The 24,421-nt window shown below is 36.2% G+C and overlaps 1 protein-coding gene across 1 annotated transcript in view; it reads right to left on the minus strand.

Moving 5' to 3' along the window:
• The window catches only part of APBB1IP (amyloid beta precursor protein binding family B member 1 interacting protein), a 352,897-nt gene that overhangs the window by 152,961 nt on the left and 175,515 nt on the right, over positions 1-24,421 (minus strand). Inside the window, exons 6-7 of the mRNA XM_053713908.1 lie at positions 19,759-19,918; positions 9,544-9,665 (exon numbers count right to left, since the gene is read on the minus strand). Of these exons, the coding sequence (XP_053569883.1) occupies positions 9,544-9,665; positions 19,759-19,918 (282 nt within the window). The remainder of the gene's footprint in view (positions 1-9,543; positions 9,666-19,758; positions 19,919-24,421) is intronic.

Below are 24,421 nucleotides of genomic sequence, written 5' to 3' on the forward strand. Positions count from 1 at the left end.
TTTGCAAGGTAAGTGCCGGAAGTACACATATATACAATGACAAATAAGCACATTGTATACACACAGGAAAAAAGCAAAATGTCTGTTGCATATAGAAAAATATATATGAGTGGTATGGGATTAGGAAGTTGGGAGCCACATAAAAGTACTGCAGGGCTAAACTGTGGCCCTGAAAATAAGATGACCTTGGCCAGTGGGTGTTACATTGATCCTGCACACTTACCCACTTTTATTTTCTGCTGTTATAATAAAATAATGAAGAGAAATTGGCTGCATATTCACAGTAAGTTGATATAACTTGGTATAAAAAAACCACAAAGTGTTCAGTCCTGAATGATCTATTGATACAAATAAACCTATTGAACTTCCAACCCTATCTATAAAGTAACGATAAAAGGCACAGAAAAAGTAACTGATATCTACCTCGGTCTCCTAATCAAGTAGCCATACATTTTAAGAAGACACATTTACAATAGACTAACATTAAGTATAATTTAGATACCTCTTCCCAACTTCTTCTTTATTGATTTATCTTTCTGCCTTGGTGCTTTTGTCTATCTAGGTAATCTTTTGCTAGCATTTCACAATTTCCCTGCCCTTATGGCCCTGAGGCAAAGAAAGACTATTTCTAAATTGTTAGCAATCAGCTACATTAAGCAAATCCTGCTTTCCCTTCTGCTTCCTGTAAGCCTCTATGTCTTTGCTTCACCCAGACTCGCTACGTTTCCTTCCAATCAGTGTAGGGTGACCTTTTTAAGGAACCAGCTTGGCTAGATTATCTACTGTTAGACTGCCAAGTTCTGCTTTTATCCTTTTTCTTGTTTTTACTGGCAACTGCCTCTTTTTTATTCATTTTATTTGTATTTATATCCAGATGTGGTAAACAACTAATATTACCTATGCTTATATTAACCCATTATTTTGCAGATATCTAAACTGTTTTTGCCTTAAATACTTGAGGACCCAGCTGTCTTGATTTTCAATCCCTACTTTAGTAGGAATGGAAAACATTGCCTATTTCCAGTAAAATAAATCATTGAAGGACCATCATGAATAATGCTGATCCCCCCACACTATTTAGTATATAAAATGTGCTTCTCCGACAACCCTAATTCTAGTGTGCAAATACATTGGCCTAGGTTTCCATCATAATGGCCGTGCAAAATGAATGTTTTCATATTTTCCAGTTTGTTAGAAGAATTACTGTTTAACTAGTAAAATGCTAAAATTTTAAAAAAATGTTATTACAAATATTTTTTATTTTTAATACAAAGAGATATTTGCTGCAGGAGCCAAGAATTTCAAATACATGCATTTCAACATTACTTCTTCACACTCATCCCACAAATCAAAACAATGAACCTTCGTTCTCAACATCTAGAAATCACAAGTAATCTGATGGTCTTATTAGAACCATAGTATTAAAAATATTAAAAACTTTAGTTTATTTGTTTTCTGAGCTGTGAGGTCTAGAATTTGATGATCAGCCAATTCTCGCACAAAATCGCATTCCAATTTGTATTTTAATGACATACCCTTTAAATTTACACTATATTCCAAATTTTTTGCACCCACAAATAGATTTAATAAATATTACATGTTTTTTTAGTATATACGCTGCATATATAAATTTTTATTACAAACGTTCCACAATCTCTACATTATCATAACTTTTCAGGGGCAATTGTAGTCTACATTATTCATTATTTTTACTTTTCATTTTCACAGTTTCCACATAGAATAGATCCATCATTGCATATCCAGCATTGCTCTTTTTAAAAGTTATCCCTGATTTCAATCAGCCCAAAAATACCTTAGTGATATTAGGACTTACACTCACTACAACAGTGAGTTTATAATTAATGCTGATCAAATTCACAAGGTATACTATGTCAGGATTGGTCTCTTTTCAAAACTATGACAACTTCCGTTTTTAATTCAATTTATTTGTATTTAAGGTTGCAATTTGTTTGTAATTATATCCATTTGTTTTTATGCCTGAGGAAAAGACCATTGGTCTAGAAACGCGTAGCAAATTGTTTATGGATTAAAGATTTTTAACTTTACTACACGGAAGTTGTCTCATGCTCTTTTATCTAACCTGGAGGGGTGTATATTCTGATACCCACTGGAATTTGCAGTATACGTGCTGCATAGCCGCGGAGTTACTCCAATCAAGTAACGCTGAGATCCACCTGCCTGTATTACACCTGAGGCCACCCAGTGTGCTAACCACTGAGAGTGTTAGTCTGACTGATAGCACCGGTCACAGAATGGTGCAAAGCTTATCGGTAAGCCTTTAGACCACCTTGTCTCTCTGAGCCTGTAAAAACAGTATCACGCTATGTGGCGCCCTCTTTTTTCCTAAATTTCAGAAAACATCACAAATAAAGTGGCACTAAAACCAAAGTTCCCCAAATTATCAGACGTTTGGAATTTCTTTAAATATATTTTATTTTGCCAGGTCCCAAAATTCAGTGCAGGATGCTCCTTTTCAGTGTCTTGCACTTGTTTAATGCAACTTAAAAGAAAAGAAAAGAGAGAGGTGTGAAACAGACTCCTGGAGGTCAGGGGGAGACTGTATAAAGATTCCAGCAAGCACACTGAGAAACTTTATTCTAGGTGCTATATACTTGTGAGTGCATTCTTTATAGATGCTATATTTAGCCATGGATAACACAGCTGTCTCTCCCTTCCTTTGTTATTTTTTTCTATAAACTCTCAAATTACATACATGATAGAACATAAAAACCTAGTGAAACACAGAAAAAAAATAAAGGAAAAATGATGTGAAACAGGCCATTGTAGCCTTTTCATGGTGGGATTTTGCAGGAATTTTCACAGACCTTAAAAAAATGCAAGATTCTTGAACATCACGGCTACTTCATTGTATATAAAATATGGGTTTAACTTCTCTTTTTTCACTTCACCAATAAAGGCCTAGATTATGAGTGGAGCACAAATTGTGCTTTTGCAAGCACTATATTTGCGCTCCACTCAGTGATACCTGTGCATGTAAATGTGCGCTGGTATTACAAGTTAGGCACAACCTGACCTTGTGTTCACATTGCCTGGAAGCCTTGAGCTCACAAGAGCGCCCTTCCATAGGTTCCAAAGGAAGCCTTGTTCTCATGCTGTCAGAGATGACAAAGCACCTAGCGCAGCACAGGGGGAAATTTGTGCATAGTTGGGCAGCAAAATAAAAATATACAGTATATGCACATATTAACACAAATATATATGTATATGCACATATTAACACAAATATATATGTACAGTCTATGCACATATTAACACAAATATATATGTACAGTATATGCACATATTAACACAAATATATATGTACAGTCTATGCACATATTAACACAAATATATATGTACAGTATATAAGCATATTAACACAAATATATATGTACAGTATATGCACATATTAACACAAATATATATGTACAGTATATGCACATATTAACACAAATATATATGTACAGTATATGCACATATTAACACAAATATATATGTACAGTATATGCACATATTAACACAAATATATATGTACAGTATATGCACATATTAACACAAATATATATGTACAGTATATAAGCATATTAACACAAATATATATGTACAGTATATAAGCATATTAACACAAATATATATGTATATGCACATATTAACACAAATATATATGTACAGTATATAAGCATATTAACACAAATATATATGTATATGCACATATTAACACAAATATATATGTATATGCACATATTAACACAAATATATATGTACAGTATATGCACATATTAACACAAATATATATGTACAGTATATAAGCATATTAACACAAATATATATGTATATGCACATATTAACACAAATATATTTGTACAGTATATAAGCATATTAACACAAATATATATGTATATGCACATATTAACACAAATATATATGTATATGCACATATTAACACAAATATATATGTACAGTATATGCACATATTAACACAAATATATATGTACAGTATATAAGCATATTAACACAAATATATATGTACAGTATATAAGCATATTAACACAAATATATATGTACAGTATATAAGCATATTAACACAAATATATATGTATATGCACATATTAACACAAATATATATGTATATGCACATATTAACACAGATATATATGTACAGTATATGCACATATTAACACAGATATATATGTACAGTATATGCACATATTAACACAAATATATATGTACAGTATATAAGCATATTAACACAAATATATATGTATATGCACATATTAACACAAATATATATGTACAGTATATGCACATATTAACACAAATATATATGTACAGTATATGCACAATTAACACAAATATATATGTACAGTACATGCACATATTAACACAAATATATATGTACAGTATATAAGCATATTAACACAAATATATATGTACAGTATATAAGCATATTAACACAAATATATATGTACAGTATATAAGCATATTAACACAAATATATATGTACAGTATATAAGCATATTAACACAAATATATATGTATATGCACATATTAACACAAATATATATGTATATAAGCATATGCATACAGTATATATTTACAGTAAAAACACAGTCCCCATTTACCTCAATGTAAAGGCACTTTTCTTTGCTTTTTTCAAACACCCCACATTCCTCACTTTAACCCCTTATACTGCTTCGTGCAGATTTAAAAAAAAATAAATAAATAAATAAGATGCTCATCTTTTTATTTTAGATTAAAGAACTGTTCTCTTTATTTTGGGGCACATTATTTTCATTAACCAAAGGTCTGACTAACTAAGAGCAAAGTGAAACCTCGAGCTCGCAGTAGCACTTGTAATGGCTAGTTATTTAACGTGCGCCCATAAAGGCCAATTTGTCCCTTTACGGGTGCACATTAAAATAGTGTTTCACTCGTAATCTAGCCCAAACTTAATTAATGCAGTGTAATTCAATAAAAGATATTTTGATTAATTGTATCATACATCTGTTTTAAAGTTAAACCATTTTACTGCAATCATGAATGTTAAATGTCTGTATTTAAGTTATGTACAAGTTTCATCATTTGAAAATGTGGATTGAGATGTATTTTAAAATGTTTATTTAATTGATTGTAAAATTCTAGTTTTCTTTTCTTTTAATATTTTAGTTTTTTCCTAGCTCTGCGTCTTCCTCTGTCCCCTCATGTATCCTGGTTTAGACAGTATGACTTAGAGAGCGGTCCCACCCTCTTTCTACATAGGGAGGAATGCTCGCCCCTGTCAGAGCAACCCACGCATTTGCAATCCATCTCTATCCACTCCGATTTAAACAATAAATCGCGAGATACATTATTTACTTGTTGGACTGGAGCGGATGAGAGCGAACGTGGTGCTGCACAATCATAAATTTCAGTGAAGTGCTGTGCTATTGACGTAAGCAGGGGGATCCCATTTTGCATAGCGCATGCACAAAAATTGCATGCACGTATTGACTGATGTTACAACAAAAAAGCCATGCGCAGTTAGTAAAGTGGGCATGTTGCAGCTATTGATTGGCGCCTTAAGGGACAGCTTATCAATGGGTGTTTAAGAAAACATCTTAAAAAAAATTGTGCATCGGAGACGGGCAATAGATAGAATGGTGCTAATACAATTATAATAAGGCAAGTATTAAAAAAATTCATTAATGAAAGTTAGGCTTATTTTTGATCGTTATCAAAATGTTTGTTTGCAACCTACTACAGTTAACCATCAATTTGCTAAAAAAAAAAAATAGATATTAACATATTATTCCTAGGCTTATATTTGCTTTGAATGCACCATTGAGTCTAGTGTTTAAAGACCTCTTCACATGGGAACAGAACTTGCAGTGCTCCCACTTAAATATTGGCTGTATACTACATTAATGTTTTATGATAGTTGAGCTGACGTAAATATTGAGTTGTGACTAATCATATGGCAGGAGGGTGGCAGCAATGACTACAGAGCTTGGCACTATCCAAAGGTAGGCGTTTCTAGAAGCAACAGGGAGTTATTAATAAGTGTAGAGGCTAATGATATATGGAGAAATATGGAGCATAAGATGTACTGAATAGTTTATGTAATTAAAGGCACGTTATACAAATGCATAATCACTTAAAAGTAATTCAGCATATTTGTAAACATGACTTAAAAAAAAACCCCCACATGAACATCTCTATGTAAAAATTAAGATATTTTACCTCATAATTTCCTCAGTAGCCACATCCCATTGTAGATACATTTAAGCATCCAATCCAGTTGTTAGTTCCAGGACTTTCAAAGGAGTGTGCATCTGACAGGTGCAGACACAATCACTTTAGTTTGTACTCAGCACTAACAATGCTGATTGGCTGTTTTTATTTACCATTCAGATGACATAAAAAATACCTGAAGTAGGTAAAGGATTATTACTCTGGTGATCTAATGAAATTTTGAGGTAAAATATTGTATCTTCTTAATAGAAATGTTCATAAGATATTTTCTATTCAGATTTTTACAGATTTCAAGTGATTTAGCATATGGGTAACATATGTAATTTGTTAGCTAAGCATGTGATCTAAGTTTGTAGAGGAATTTAAAAAGTGCGTAAGAACGTCAGATGCATTTGGGAAAAATAAAATAATCTTCAAATATCATAAAGAAATTTAGTAAAATGAGAATTTAATAACTTATTTTCTGTAAAGAAAAATATTGTGATAAAACTGGAGAAAAAAAAAAGAAGAAGAAAGTTAAAAATCCCGACTCCCACTGCTAGAAAAAGGCACGCGTTTGTTTTTTAAATCAGTCTGTAAGGGAAATAAATGTAATCTACACTTTGGGTATAAAATCAATTTTTGTTAGTGAATAAAATATAATATTGTGAAAGCAAAGTGTTTGCTTTCAGTATAGATAAAATGCAATTTACAGAATAAATGTGTTATTTACAATATATAGAGAAATAAAAAAACATAGTTCTATTGTGAAATGAAGCAAATGTCAGTAGTACAGAGCACTGGAAGAGAAGGCATCCATCAACAACTGTGCTGAACACCTGCTGTGCTTTAGGATGCATATCTCACAGCAATTTATTATAATTCCATACATAAAATATCAAAATATGTTCATACTGAGATCAGTTGTATAGCACAGAATTCTACATACAAGTTTCAGGTGTGTAATGACAAATTACCCAAATAAACTGGTTGATGGTTCATCAAGACGTAGCTCCAGCTTTTCAAGCTGCTATATTATGCTTTGCAGCTGAGTCATTAAAGGGAAAGCCAACTATTTTATTTAATGATTCAGATAGAGAATGCAATTTTAAGTAACTTTCTAGTTTACTTCTAGTATCAATTTTTCTTCGTTCTCTTAGTATCTTTATTTGAAAAGCAGGAATGTAAGCTTAGGAGCTGGCCTATTTGAGGTTCAGCACCTGAGTAGCGCTTGCTAATTGGTGGGTAAATGTAGCCATCAATCAGCAAGCGCTGCTCAAGGTGCTGAACCAAAAATGGTCCAGCTCCTAAGCTTACATTTCTGCATTTTCAAATAAAGATACAAAGAGAACAATTTTTTTTTATAATAGAAGTAAATTATAAAGTTTCTTAAAATTGCATGCTCTGCCTGAATCATTAAAGAAAAAAAATGGGTTTCATATCCCTTTTAAGTATGGAGACATGAATGAACTTTAGTAAATAAGGGTCTTAAAATCTGGTGAAACTGGAAAGATCCACCTCTGAACACTGCCCACTGACAAGATACTTTTATATTTACATATTGTCAGACAATAAATAGCCTAAAAGCAATAAAACTAGTTTGTAAAACTAAAATGATGCTAAAAACCCTCTCTACATTGAATGAGTTTCACGGTTAAAAGGGACAGTATACACCAATTTTCATATAATTGCATGTAATAGACACTACTTTCAAGAAGAAAATGTACAGATACTGATCTAAAAATCCAGTACAAAACTTTTTAAAAAACGTATGTAGAAGCTCTGTTTAGCACTATTGATGAGGTTAGGCTGGGACACCCACTGAAAGGGGCTGGGATATCAGGAAGTACAGACCCACCCCTCCCCTGCATATGAGAAGAACCATTACACACACAGTAGCAAGCAGGAATCTGTAGTCTACATCTGATAGTTTGGGGCTTGGTTAGGAGTCTGAAAATCAGCACAATGTTATTAGAAACTAAGCAAACTATACATTGTTACAAAAACACTCCCAGACAGACTATATAAACAGATCATCTACAAAACATTTATGCAAAGTAAAATCTAGTGTACAATGTCCCTTTAAAAGATACCAGCATCACAAAAATGCCTTCATAACCTTACAAAATAAACAAATAAAAAACACCCTTTAGAAAAAAATGTCCTCTCTAACATGCATAAAATAAAACTTTAAGAGAAATAAAAATAAAAACAAGACATCTACATCGGCTTTGAAATAGCGAGACTGCACCACTAGAGCGGATACAAGGGCAATAGAGTCTTTATGAATCCTGAACAAAATTATGGTGAAAACCCCTGACAACACTTATACAACACTCTGCGTGGCCACAGTCAGCCTCTTGCGTGCATCTCTGCAAGGTGTCTCAGATGTCCCTCATTCTATCCAGCGAGACTAGCAGGGTAAACCCTAATTGGAAAGATATTATTTTTTAGGAAGTATTTAAAAAACCTGTTTTGCAAGTGGGTTTCCTATTGGCTATATGTTGTAGTTGTGATTATTGCTTTTGTGCATTGCTAGTGGTGCGAGATGTAGGGTATTTGGGCGCCTAACACAACAATATACGTTTATGGCACGAACGCTCACTAACAAAATGCTGATAAAAATAGGTGAAGCAGCCTGTATAAATGGCAGCCTAACAAGCATCTATGGATCTTGCCTCCTACACATTTACACTTTTATATACTGTACATAAACTGACAGTCACACTCAAGTTAGTTAAAATTGGGTTGTACATTATACACTCTGGCCATTACTGGAGAAAACTTGGGATTCAGCACATAGAATCTCCTGCTATTGATGCTCTAGATACATTAGTTCCACATAAAAACAGTGAGCCCAACAACATGTAATTTAGTTTATAAGTGCAGTTCTTAAAATTTGCAGAACTTCATTTTAGTGAATTGGTTAAAGGGATATAAAAACCAATTTTTTTTCTTTCTTGATTCAGATAGAGAATACAATTTTAAACAACTTTCTAATTTACTCCTATTTTCTAATTTGTTTCATTCTCTTGGTATCACTTGTTGAAGGAGCAGCAATGTACTACTGGTTTCTAACTGAACTTATATATACACAGCCACCAATCAACAGCTAGGTTCTCTGCTGCTCATGAGCTTGCCTAGATAAACAAAGAATAACAAGAGAAGGAAGCAAATTAAATAATAGAAGTAAATTGAAAAGTTGATTAAAAAAATTGTATGCTCTATCTGAATAGTGAAAGAAAAATGTTGTGTTTCATATCCCTTTAAGAAAAAAATGCATTAACATTCAAACAATGTACAAACTCTTACCTGAGGGTTTTTAAACACAGCATACTTTTCTTTTTTTTCTAAAAAATGAATTTTATTTTCACTGTCTCGAGTCCAATCTGATAAGATTTCAACAATATTGTCATGGTCTTCAAAGAACCTCTCTATAAAAATGTTTTAAAAAACGTTGTTACTGTCTTTTACATTGATAATATTTTTTTTTTGCATATTGGTGATACTTAAAACTTATATATTAGTAAGAAAATGATAAACCTTCACCGGATAAATACCAATAATCTGAGTTTATCCTGATAAGAGTGCCTGGACTAGTATGCTTATATCAATGGAACTCTGTGTAATGTACCTTCTTAAATACAACAACAGCAGTACCTCACTGATGGAATACAAGATTATTGGTAACACATTATATTTAAATATAATGCTATTTAACTGCAAGACAGTAATCTTGAGGGAGAGGAAAATCAGGCCAGTTTGGGTCACTAACTTTTCATTACAAGATTACATTTTTCTTACATTATGGCAATGCTCAGAAAACTCAACTTTCAGGGCTGGCTACCCACTGTTCATTGGTTAAACCCCCTGTATCCCTGGTGGGGACCACTGTGGCCTCTTGATGCCCTAGCTCATGTTACTTTAAGTAGATCTATTAAATGCCATACTGTTATATCAATATACAACAGTTTTTTTGTTCCTTTAATTCATTAGAGCATGTAATTTTATCACTAGTGACCCTGCAACTCTATGGGCTAGATTACAAGTACAGTGATAATGTTTCTATTGTTCTTGAGCGCTAACTGCTCCCAAGGTAAATCAATAGCGCTCCTATGTTATCACTGGTATTTCAAGTTGAAAGTAAAAATTAAGCATGCAAGCAAAAGACTCAGGCACTAACATCCAGCGGGTATATAAAGATAGTGTTGCGCTAGGACATTTGATATCACACTCCTCACTATAAGCAACTCCTTCAAATTGCTAAAAAAGTAGAATTAAAACAGGTGAAAATACCTGAGGGCCCTGAAACAGCTGAAGATATAAAAAACTACTCATGGGTGTTATATAAATTTATAAAAAAAATAATAAAATATAATATGTTAAATCTAACAACTCAATATAAAAAATGGGACGTCTCCCTTAAAGGGACACTAAACCCCACATTTTTCTTTCATGATTCAGAAAGAGAATACAAATTTAAACAACAATCCAACTTACTTCTATTATTTATTTTGCTTCATTTTTTAGATATCCTTAGTTGAAGAGAAAGCAATGCACATGGGTGAGCCAATCACATGAGGCTTCTAAGTGCAGCAACCAATCAGCAGCTACTGGGCCTATCTAGATATGCTTTTTAGCAAAGAATATCAAGAGAATAAAACAAATTAGATAATAAAAGTAAATTAGAAAGTTGTTTAAAATTGCATGCTATTTCTATATCATGAAAGAAAAAAAAATGGGTTTTATGTCCCTTTAATCGTTAGTACAATAGGTCCAGAGGCATGTATATAAGTACAAAGTACCCAAAGGATATAAAATTGACTATACAATGTTAACTAGAGCTTGACAATACAATGTTAACTAAACCAATCCTGAATACAAAGTATCAGAAAATAGACAGTAGTAACTAATGTGCCAGACAGTTAGTTGACTTGCGTAGTATACACAATATTTTGAAAGTGCTGATTACGAATGTCTCTTTAAACCATAGTCTTTTAGGCATATATCATCAATCTTGTGATCTACAGAAATGAAAGTTAGTACCTCTCTCAGCAGTTGGTACCCGTATCCTGCTGTAATATATAGAGGGAAATAGAGCTAAAAAAGAGTGGATACCTTTCAGGCGATTTGCTCCCTTTTAGTTAGATTGCTGATGCAGTCTCTGTAAATAACAAAGGTACCTGTATTCCTTTGGTTCTCATGCGAGTCTCGGGGGCATCTAGGGGTGTTTAGACTCGGGGTTCATGTTAGGGTGTTAGGTGTAGACATAACCTTTATTTCCCCATAGGAATCAATGGGGCTGTGTTAGGAGCTGAACGCTGCTTTTTTTGCAGGCGTTAGGTTTTTTTTCAGCCGGTTCTGCCGCATTGATTCCTATGTTTTAACTAACATCTGGCGGTCAGATATTGTTCAATCTCTAACCCGAAGGTGCGCTAGGCCAACTGCACTAAAGTCTAAAGTGTATTAGGAATACTTTAAATACCTATGTTCTTGCCTTAGAAGAACATTTTCTTTTTCTTTAAAAATAATAATAATAAAAAGAAATATAATAATAAATATTATTATTAATAATAATAATAATAATAATAATAATAATAATAATTATATATATATATATTATTTATCAGTATATACAGTATTTTGTAAAAAATATATCTATACCTATATACAGTATCTACATGAAAAATAAAAAAATTAAACCTAATCCCTATGAGAATAAAAAAGCCCCCAAAATAAAAACACCCCCTAATCTAATACTAAACTACCAATAGCCCTTAAAATAGCCTTTTGCAGGGCATTGTCCTAAGTTAAACAGCTCTTTTCCTTAAAAAAAGAATGCTAAGTCTCCCCTCTAACAGTAAAACCACCCACCCACAAAACCCCCCAAAATAAAAAAACCTAACACTAAAAAAACCTAAACTGCCCATTGCCTCTAAAGGGGCATTTGTATGGGCATTGCTCTTAAAAGGGCATTCAGCTCTTTTACTGCCCTTAAAAGGGCAGTGGCCATAACCCTAATCTAAAAAATAAAAAAATGTAAAAAAAAGCCCAACTCTAACCCCCAGATAGGTACTCACAGTTCCTGAAATCCGGCAGTGAAGTCTTCGTGGAGGATCCTCTTCGGATGATCGCCGCCGTACACTAAATAGTAAATTCAGGGTACGCGAATAAAAATGGCATCCCTTGAATTCCTATTGGCTGATTTGATTCTTCCAAATCAGCCAATAGGATGAGAGCTACTGAAATCTTATTGACTGATTTGAACAGGGTTTATGTAATACCCCGATGTGCAATGTGAAATTAAGGGCAGCACGGGCACCAGCGCTTGTGCTGAAGCCTGCGCCGTATATGTAATCTTGCCCACTGCATTTGCACACACATATGCAAATATATATATACACACATATACACACCTTTGAGCCCTTCCCAGTTAAACACCTTGTCCCATACCATATCCCATTTTAACACATTTTAAACACCTTTTTTCAGTATTAAACTGATATTTTTATTAAAAATATGTTTATGTACGAGTGTAATACTTTACTTTTATTTTAATCCTAACACTTTACTTTATGACCTATGTCTTTTTAGGTTGTGCTAATTATTTTAGCTTTATTTTACCTTTCACTTGAGTGCAAGCCATAACTTTAATATCAGCAATATATAGCATGGTTGCGATCTTCAATGAAAGTAGAGGGCATATTTAAGAGATTTCAGCCGCACTAAAACTTCTCTGGAAAATCTGATTTACCATGGATTTGTAATATCAATTTGCATGCTAATTTGAGCGCCGTCCAGCAATATTGATATTGCACTCATTAGTGCTCCACTTGTAATCTGGGCCTATGTGTTTAAGATCCACACAAAGATTAAACACATAGGGCTAGATTACAAGTGGCGTGCTGAATTGCGTGCAAGCATTAAGGGTTTATCACAGGTGTTTGTGCAAGTCAGAAGTAGGGCACGTATTACAAGTTGATTGTTTGCTCAAGCGCAATTGAATTTAATGCGCATTGGGTTAGCACAACTTCAGAGCTCTGGTTATCCATTACGCTTGAATAAAAAAACTTTTATATATACCTGTATATATAAAAATATATATTTATGAATAAATGGAACATTTACGTCTATGTGAAGAACATTAGAATGTGAAATATTAATGGTTCAGGTTGAGGTAGCGCAACTTGTTGGGTGTTTATTTCAGCTTTCACGCTCCATAGAGTATATGGGTGACTACGTTAACGCAGTTGCGATATTCTAACTTTGGCTTTTTGTGCGAGTCTAGTTAGCATGCAAGCAAAAGCTTTTTACTTTCAACATGCGAGTGGGAGTGATAAAAAGCGCTCCCCTCGTAATCTATATCCCACAGTTACCACTTGGGAACTTCCAAAAGTTTGAGGTAAAAAACAGTCAGCAGACTTGCATTTAAATCGTTCCAATGCTCTATTTAAAGTAAAAGAAGTGAGAAAACAAATGGGCTCACACAACTCCACACACCACAACGGTCATCCGACGCGTTTCCTGCCGCTTCCCTGACGAAGTGCCGTATAGCAGCAGGAAACGCGTCGGATGAGGGTTGTGGTGTGTGAGTGGTGTGAGCCCATTTGTATTCTCACTTCTTTTACCTTGAATAAAGCATTGGAATGATTTAAATGCAAGTCTGCTGACTGTTTGTTACCTCAAAACTTTGGGAGTAAACTTTAGAGGAATGGAATTGGAGAAAACCGTGGAGGTAATCAGTCATTGATCCTACTACTAATATGGAGCTGACTGGCGAGGCAGAGTTTGTGGAGACCAGCCGCTATCCCGCGGGAGTGGGACCGGTACAGTGAGTAATTTGGAACTATCATTCTATTTGCAGAGTTTGACTATCACACGTTACCTTCTCAGTGTATGTGCAGCTTGTAAAATACCTTGGATACATTATATTATACTGCTTGATACTTACCACTGAGGATATTTGATAGCACGGATTAGCAACTGTTGCTGTTTACGTTTTATTATCTGCATATAGAAATATTCCACTGAATGTTACAACACTATAAAGGACACAAGTGTAATCAGTCTTGGAGCAACACATTGTATCTCTTCCATACTACAATACCAGCCAACAGGCAGAAAGTCGTCAGACGAAATTTATACTACGTAGTTTACAGAAAATTGATACAAGTCTGCTTGAAGATATATGGCAATGTTTATAGGTTATTGAAACTGGACTTTACAATACAGGTCATAAAGTGTTGAATGTCTACCACTTGGGAACCACAGAGAACTGTTGGTCCTGAGTGAAAACTGCTGGCGAGCCAGTCAGTAGTGCCAGTTGTACAGCTGCAGGATGGGGTCACCAGACATTGTTGCTTGGGACCTGCTGTTCTGTGGTTCTTCCTAAGTAGTACTTTAACTATTTGTTTAACCCCCTTGCAGGGGTTCGACACATGGAGTTGCAGAGTTTCTAGTGAGAAAAGGGTATTTGAGCAGGTGATTTTTCCACTAAATGGCCCTTTAATATTACTTATATCCTCATTGTTCATCTTTACACACAGTTACTTTCTTTATTGAGTTTAATCATCTTCCTCAATAGGATGGAATCTACAAAGTGTAGACACTTTGGGCGCGATCACATATACAGTGCAGGCTTCAGCGCAAGCGCTGCAACCCGCGCCACCCGTAATTTGCCCTTGCACATCGGGGTATTACATAAACCCCGCCGGCAGTTCATAAAGTGCCATAAGTCACAAGATAAACTAGTGATGTCCAGAAATAAGCGTAAGTACAAATTTCTGGAGTCGCCAGTGACTTACGGCACTTTAGAAACTGCCGGCACCTAAGAAAAGTAAAGAACATAACAAATCTCCCTTAAAAGTCTAACACGCCTCCCAAAAATAAGCCCGACATGTAAAAACCCCTATATCCGCAACCCCCCCTCTCACTACTAATAATAAATGCATTAACCCCTAGACCGACAACCCCCACAACGCAATATGCCTATTTTTAACCCACAATGCAATAAACCTATTCGAGTATTAACCCCTAAACCGCCATAGCCCACAACGCAAAAAACCTATTAAAGTATTAACCCCTAAACCGCCATAGCCACAACGCAATAAACCTATTTAAATATTAACCCCTAAACCACCATAGCCCACAACGCAATAAACCTAACCCCTAACCTAACCCCCCCTAAATGAACCCAAATTACCTAATTAATCAAATACTAAAGTTACTATTAAATTAATAAAAACTAACACTACTTTAAAAATACAAATAAACTAAGTATAAATTAAAGGGACAGTCTAATCAAAATTCTGGAGTAGACTGTCCCTTTAAGCTAGAATTACAGAACATAAAAAAATTTAAGATTGCAGAAAATAATAAAGAAAATTAAAATTTTTAAAAAAAACTATACCTAATCCCTATGAAAATAAAAAAGACCCCCAACAGTAAAACCCCCCACCCACCAAACCCCCCAAAAAATAACCTAACACTAAAAACCCTAAACTACCAATTGCCCTGAAAAGGGCATTTGTTGGGCATTGCCCTTAAAAGGGCATTCAGTTCTTTTTCTGCCCACCCTATCTAAATAAAATAACCCCCCCAAAAATCCCTTAAAAAACCCTGTCTAACCCCCAAGTGGTCCTCACCTGTCCTGAAGTCCGGCGGAGAAGGTCCTGTTCCAGGCTGTGAAGTCTTCTTCCAGGAACCAGCCGGCGCGGAGTTGAAGATCGATGACCGCGGAGCTGAAGACCGGGGACTATGGAACTGAAGACCGGCGAGCCTGGAAGTGAAGACCGGCGACCGTGAAGCCATGGAGCGTGGAGGATCCTTTTCATACGATCTCTGCCGTACACTGAATAGGAATTCAAGGTACGCGATTAAAAATGGCATCCCTTGTAATTCCTATTGGCTGATTGAGCCTTCAGATTCAAATCAGCCAATCGGATGAGAGCTACTGAAATCCTATTGGCTGTTCAAATCAGCCAATAGGATAAGAGCTACTGAGATTCTATTTCCTTACATTAAACTCCCTTCTTGACCCACTGCAATCTGGATTTTGTCCCCATCACTCCACAGAGACAGCTATTGTTAAGGTTACCAACAACCTACTTACAGCAAAATCAAAAGGTCACTTCTCTCTGCTTATCCTCCTTTATCTGTCCGCAGCCTTTGACACTGTTGACCACCCTCTTTTGCTCCAAACCCTCCAATCCTTTAGCATCTGGGACACAGCCCTTTCGTGGCTCTCTTCCTACCTGTTATACCGTACCTTTAGTGTAGCCTTCTCTGGGGCCTCCTCTGCCCCGTCACCACTTTCTGTCAGAGTACCGCAAGGCTCTGTCCTCGGTCCCCTTCTCTTCTCAATCTACACGTCATCACTAGGTTCCCTAATAAAGTCCCATGGTTTCCAATATCATTTGTATGCTGACGACACCCAAACACTTCCTTACACAAGACACAACTAAGATTTTAATCCGCTCTTCATCTGCTGCTCCTCTCTGCCAATCCCTTCACTGGCTTCCTCGTGCCTCTAGGATCAAACACAAAATTCTCACTCTGACATACAAAGCCCTCAACTGCACTGTTCCCACCTATATCTCAGACCTTGTCTCCAGATACTCTCCCTCCCGTCCCCTTCGCTCTGCTCATGACCTCCTACTCTCCTCCTTTCTAGTTACCTCATCGCACTCCCGTTTACAGGACTTCTCCAGACTGGCTCCCATCTTGTGGAACTCTCTGCCTCGCCCCACAAGACTCTTCCCTAGTTTTGAAAGCTTCAAGCGCTCCCTAAAGATTCTACTGTTCAGGGATGCATACAACCTACGCTAACCTTTCTTTATACCAGTCCCACTCCTCCATTGCTATCCCCTGAACCCCCTTAACATGTAAGCCTAAGAGTCCAGCTGTTTGTAGAGCACCTTCTTAAGAGCTGACTACAACAGTGCAACTCTTGGCAGGGCCCTCTACCCATTTGATCCCTATAATTGTTTTGTTGTACTCCCCCTTTGTTTATAGTGCTGCGGAATCTGTTGGCAGTCTACAAATAACCGATAATAATAATAATAAGGGACGCCATTTTTAATCGCGTACCTTGAATTCCTATTCAGTGTATGGCGGAGATCGTATGAAGAGGATCCTCCACGCTCCATGGCTCCGCGGTCTTCACTTCCACTCTCGCCGGTCTTCAGTTCCAGAGTCACCGGTCTTCAGCTCCACGGTCATCGGTCTTCAACTTCGCCTTCCGCTCCGCGCCGGCTGGTTCCTGGTAGAAGAAAGAAGAGGTCGCTTCTTGGAAGAAGACTTCACCGCCTGGAACAGGACCTTCTCCGCCGGACTTCAGGACAGGTGAGGACCACTTGGGGGTTAGACTTAGGTTTTTTTTTTAAGGGGTTTTTGGGGGGGGTTATTTTATTTAGATAGGGTGGGCAGAAAAAGAGCTGAATGCCCTTTTAAGGGCAATGCCCAACAAATGCCCTTTTCAGGGCAATCGGTAGTTTAGGGTTTTTAGTGTTAAGTTATTTTTTTGGGAGGGTTTGGTGGGTGGGGGGTTTGTGTATTTTTTGGAAAAAGAGCTGACTATCTTGGGGCAATGCCCTGCAAAAAGCCCTTTTAAGGGCAACTGGTAGTTTATTAGATTAGGGGGTGTTTTTATTTTGGGGTTTTTTTTTTTCATAGGGATTAGGTATAGTTTTTTTTTAAATTTTTAATTTTCTTTATTATTTTCTGTAATCTTTTATGCAAACAGTTCATTCTATGCATTCCAATCTGGACTGATTTATAGACCGGAAGATCTTGTTCCTTTGAAATCTGCTTGATAGCTCAGGTCTGGTTAAACTGATTAATTTCAGCTTGCTTGGCTTTGCTGCAACACAAGCGGACAGCTCCACCTACTGGCTATTTTAATAAATGCACTGCTTCTCAATGCTTTTCAATAGCAGTCACATGACTGGAAAAAAAGGTTGTTATTCTGAAACGGTGTAAATTGAACCATTGTAAAACGAGGGACACCTGTATTTTTAAAGTAGTGTTAGTTTTTTTTAATTTAATAGTAACTTAAGTATTTCATTAATTAGGTAATTTGGGTTCATTTAGGGGGTGTTAGGTTAGGGGTTAGGTTTATTGCGTTGTGGGCTATGGCGGTTTAGGGGTTAATACTTAAATAGGTTTATTGCGTTGTGGGCTATGGCGGTTTAGGGGTTAATACTTAAATAGGTTTATTGCGTTGTGGGTTAATGGCGGATTAAGGGTTAATAGTTTTAATAGGTAGTTAGGGTTGGCGGATTTAGGGGTTAATAATTGAGTTATTACTTGCGGTGTGGGTTTGATGGCGGATATAGGGGTTAATACACTTTATTAGTTATTGCGGTGTGGGATTGCGGTTGACAGGTAGATAGACATTGCGCATGCGTTAGGTGTTAGTTTATTTTGGAAGGCATTTTCGGGAGTTACGGTGCTCCCATACTCAGCGCAAGGCTTGCTACGGCTGCCTTTTTTTTTGGCGAGGAAAAATGTAGTAAGATTTCTCCATTTTCGCCCTTTGTTATTTTGTATCAACTTGTTTTAAACAAATATATGATTATAAAACTACTACTACTACTTGCAACATTATGGCTCTTCTGTTAAAATGTATTATTACAAATATATCATCAGTGACTGCTAGCAGCAAAAATAGAGAATCATTTTCATTAGAAAGGTTAAAACTGAAATGTGCATGTGTTAAAGTTACTGTCTTTCTGCAGCATACACACACATCCTATGAGGGCCTGTGCACCAGAATTCAAACACTACACCTTCTAAAGAGCTGGCTGTGCTGTGTATTGCTCTGAAGATGTAATTTGTGTCATACAAGCCCCTGCGGACTCTCTGAGAAGGTGTAGTGTCTGAATACTGTGCATAGGCCCTCACAGGATATGTGCGTATGATGCAGAAAAACAGTATTAACGTTTACTATAAGCATTTTTGCTTATGGAAGTATATTACAAAACGCTTATATTTAAATTAAAGTGCACCCATGCTCATTTCATTTTTGACCTTCCTATCCCTTTAAAAACTTTACTTTCCTGGATTGCAGAAACAATAATTACATCTGGTGTTTAAAGGGACATTAAATACCTCATGAAATGTATAATAATGCAGAGTAAAATAAATTCATATGCTTTAACTTTGAGAGGTTGTAATGCATCCTGCAGCATTGAGAGCCATAACTGTGAAACATTTTTCACAGTGATTGCTTGATCAGCTCAGTTACTCATATATATCTGTTTCTAGCTGACAACAGCAAAGGAGATTAGATAAATATATGCATTCAGTTTTTTCTAGGGTTATATCCCTGTACTGCAAAACTATGCAAATTTTGCTAGCAAACAGTTTCAAAGGTTTTAAAGACATTTCATATAAATGCAGATCTTTTGCAGTGCAGAGGTTGATTGCTTAAATGTATGAGAAAGAGAGAGAATGACTTTAATGTCCCTTTAACTTAATTTAAAAACCTCTGACATTTGAGAAAAAATGCTCAGCAGATCTCCTTACCTATTTGTAGTTCAGGGAGTACCTCATATAAACACCACTCAATGGAGCAGTCGCAGTGAGTTTTTTCAAAAAGATTATCTAATACATCTCTTACTGTCTGCCGTTCATCTACCATTAAGGTTTTAGTGCTGCTATCATTCATATGAATCTTGACAATAAGCTGTGGGAAAGACACAAACAGTGGTTTTTGGTTAATAAAATACAAATAAGATTTTACAGGTAAAAAAATAAAATAAGAAATAACAATGTAATTCACATGAACAGTATTAATCAATGAAATAAAACCCTCACATGTATAAACTATATAAAAAGATTATGGAATTGTAAGTCATCTGATTGATATTCATAGGGGTCATTCCCCCCTGTAATATATCGGTCCATTTTCAGACACCAACATAATGTCATGCAAGAAACGATTTGCAAGTATTGCTTGCTGCTTACTGATCTCCACAACAGAGCCAACACTTGAAGACAATAGTATGTTTTGCAAATTCAAAAGCTGTCTTGGGTAACAACCATTTATTGCTCAATTTTGTTCCTGTTAAGGTATTGCTATTCAGTTACACCCTTATTTAATTGGCATGTTTTACAGAGTTACCGCTTAATTTTACCTTTAGTGTTAAGGTTAATACATTATCAATCAGTTAACAATATCATGCTATTTGCTTATTATAACATAGACAGCCATACATGCCTACTATAATTACTGTAGTTCAACTAGTATTTAAAAAGTTTGAGCTTATTTATTAAATTAATTATTTGAAAAAGAGGTTATTATATGAGATCCATAATTGGTCTCTCTTATCTAAAGATACCTTCTTTTATAAATATTATTTTTGTATATATGAGGACCATGAGTGGCCCCTTTAATATTTTGGAAGGTTTCCATTCTGATAGGCAAAATATTTCATTGGTCCATATTATTATTATTGTATCTTGATGTTTTGCCTTTTTTTTTTTTCTTGTATTGGAACTTTGTAAACTTCTGATGCTATGGGGCCTATTTATCATTGGTCTTGTGGACCTGATCCGACAGTGCGGATCAGGTCCTCAAGACCTCGCTGAATGCGAAGAGAAATACACTCTCCGCATTTAACATTGCATCAGCAGCTCACAAGAGCTGCTGGTTCAACGCCGCCCCCTGCTGACTCACGGTCAATCGGCCACCAGCAGGGAGGTGTCAACCCGATCGTACTCGATCGGGTTGATTTCCGGCGATTCCTGTCCGCTTCATCAGAGCAGGCAGACAGGGTTATGGAGCAGCGTTCTTTAGACCGCTGCTTCATAACTGATGTTTCTGGCGAGTCTGAAGACTCGCCAGAAACACAGGCCCACAAGCTCCATTCGGAGCTTGATAAATGGGCCCCTATATATCAGTGTATCCTTTCAAAAGCAAAGGATTTCACGGATATTTTCCTACAAAAATGAATTTTCCAGAACACTGCTCCTGGCTCTACTGAGCGTGTCTGTTTTTTTTCCTAAGTGCATCGGGCACGCTGTCTAGTTACAGTGTGCCCGATCGCGCCATTTAACTGAATGTAGCTTGCTCCCGCTACCAGACCAGAGCGGGAGTGAGCTACAGTCAGTTTAATGGCGAGATCGGGTGCGTTCGGGTGCACTGTGACTAGACCGCGTGTCCGATGCACTTTGGAAAAAAACAGACCAGCTCAGTAGAGCCAGGAGCGGCGTTCTGTAAAATTTATTTTCGTAGGAAAATATCTGTGAAATCCTTTGCTTTAGAAAGGTGGCGCTAAGCTTTTGTTATATAATTCTGCACTATGTGCAGAATTATATAACATTATTTGGTGGGTTTACTGGCCCTTTAAGTAATATACCACAAGATAGCTGCAATTATCAGCAAAGTGACTAAATGTATGCGCAAGCTTTATTCCTGATTGTAGTCATACTTGAAAGTGTTGTAAATGGTTATAATACAGACACTCATGATACAACACACACACTCTCATACAACACACACTCTCATACAACACACACACTCTCATACAACACACACACACACTCTCATACAACACACACACTCTCATACAACACACACACTCTCAAACAACACACACACTCTTAAAAAAAACAAAAAACACACACACTCTCAAACAAACAAAAAACACCCACACTCTTAAACAAAAACCACACACACTCTCAAACAAACAAAAAACACACACTCTTAATCAAAAACACACACACACACACTCTCAAACAAACAAAAAACACACACTCTCATAAACACACATACACACACACACACACTCTTAAACAAAAAAACACACACTCTCATACAACACACACACACACACAAACACGACTCATTAAACATGTTGTTGTGACCCAGTAATGGGTCCTGACCCATGGTTTGAAGAACTCTGCGGTAGAGCATTTAATTTTAAAAGGATAGGAAAGTCAAAATTAAATTTGCATGGTTCAGATAGAGCATGGAATTTTGAGACACTTCAATCACATCTATTTTCAAATGTGCTTCATTCTCTTGGTATCCCTTATTATAAAAGAATACGCACATATCCTACCCTAGTGAGAGCTAGCTGCTGATTGGTACCTGCACATATTTGTCACTTGTGATTGGCTAACTCAGTGTTTCCCAAAAGCGTTCCTTACGTACCCCCAACAGGCCTGATTTTCCTTATAGCTGAACTAGTACACAGGTGAAATAATCAGCTGATGGGTGAGAGCAGGTTAGTATCCATGGTTACTGCTCAGCTGATTACTTTACCATTGCATTAGATCAGCTATAATGAAAACCAGGCCTGTTGGGGGTACGTGAGGCCCGTGTTTGGGAAACACTGAGCTAACTAGATGTGTTCAGCGCTGCCAATAGTGCAATGCTAATCCTTCAGCAAAGGATAACAAGAGAATGTAGCAAATTTGATACTATTTAAAATTGTACATTCTATCATAAAAGAAAGTTTGGTGTTTCCTGTCCTTTTTCAGATACTTTACAATTTGCTTTAATTATCAAATATACCTCTTTCACTTGGTATTGTTTGTTGGAAAACATAACTTTATAGGCTCAGGAGCAGCAATGCCAGCTGATTGGTAGCTACGCACAAATGTTTATTGTTTTTGGCTCACCATATGTGTTCAGCTAGGTCTCTGCAGTAGACATTAACTATGTGTTTAACTAATTTGTAGGGGTTAAATACATGCATATATGCAAGCAATGGTACATTAAAAAAATTATCTTTTTGCACTTTTATGTCCATTTAAGCAACTCTCTGAATCTCAGGCACTGTTACCTCTATGTCAGGTTAAAAAGGCGCCTATGTTTACATTGTGCATAAATCTGTCAAATTTTGCCTCTTGCATCATTTGCTAATGAACAGTCCTTGACCCAGTGGTTAATAGACTGCACACTTTGTCTGTGGAAACAGGAGGAACAGCAGAATACCTCAGAACCACAACAGAGTTTAAAGTAAAGGGTTTCAGGGTCAGAGGCCAAATGTGAGTATCTGCCTGAAAGAAGGGTTTCAGGGTCAGAGGTCTCTTGGGGGTAAGATTCACATATGGGGTGAGCTAGTCTATAACATTTACACTATTTCCTTTATTGTCTCCAACGGTATATTTACTTTTTTTAAAATAAATTGTTTTACATAAGAAGCACATCACAAACGGGAATTAATACCCTGGAAAGGTTTATTGGAAACATTCACAGATATGTGTGTTTTTATTTCTTATTTTATTTTTTATTTTTTTTTAAAAACAAGGTGTAATTTATTTCTATATTCTGTTACAACACGTAAACGTAGCAGATTACGTTGAACAGCAGCTTGTCCATGTGATTAATAACCATCATCAGGAAGTAAATTAGTAACACCTGTTTGTAAGTAGCACATTAGCATTGATTTGAATAGTCTTCACCCCATGACACTGTCATTCCTGTGTCTGACAGTACTCACTGCATTAACACAGCGATTAGCAATTCCATTTAATGTTGGATAACAATCCTTGGGTTCCAAAACATAACTGTTAAAAAACAATTTTTATTTAACTATATAGTAACCAAAAATATAAACTCTGTAACTATTATTTTATTTCTAGTGGAGAAACATGTTCCATAGCAAAGAAAACGGATTGCAATTTATTAAATACATTTAAAAAACTAACACCTAGATTACAAATTGTGCGTTCGTGTTTTTAACGCTGAAAAAATGGCCATTTCAGAGTTAAAACAGCACCACAGCCATTACAAGTCTTGTCGGTATAGCTGTACTGCAAGCCTTTTAGCCTGTAACGCAACGTCAGTCCCGCACATGTAAAAATTACTTTTTTCATGGGACTTTTATAGCGTTGCCATTACGAGTTTTGCGGTGAGGCTAAAAAGCTTGCGTTGCAGCCTATACCGACAAGATCCGTTTCGCAATCTAAAAGCAGTAGTTATGAGTTTTACGCTACAAAACTGTTACATAAAACTCATAACTAAACTGCTACAAAGATTGTAAGGGTGCCAGGAATCAGACTGAGACGAGAAGTGCAAAAATAATTACACCTTTTTTAATAGCAAAAAATAATAAAAAGTCCACAAGTCAAAAAACAAGCCAGGAGTCAAAATCAGAGCTGGTAGTCAGACGAGTTGAGTCAGGAGCCAAAGCGAATAGTCAGATGAGCCGGAATCAGGAACAAGGAGAACAGCAGA

The sequence above is a fragment of the Bombina bombina genome, chromosome 5, assembly GCF_027579735.1.
Source record: "Bombina bombina isolate aBomBom1 chromosome 5, aBomBom1.pri, whole genome shotgun sequence".
NCBI lineage: Eukaryota > Metazoa > Chordata > Amphibia > Anura > Bombinatoridae > Bombina > Bombina bombina.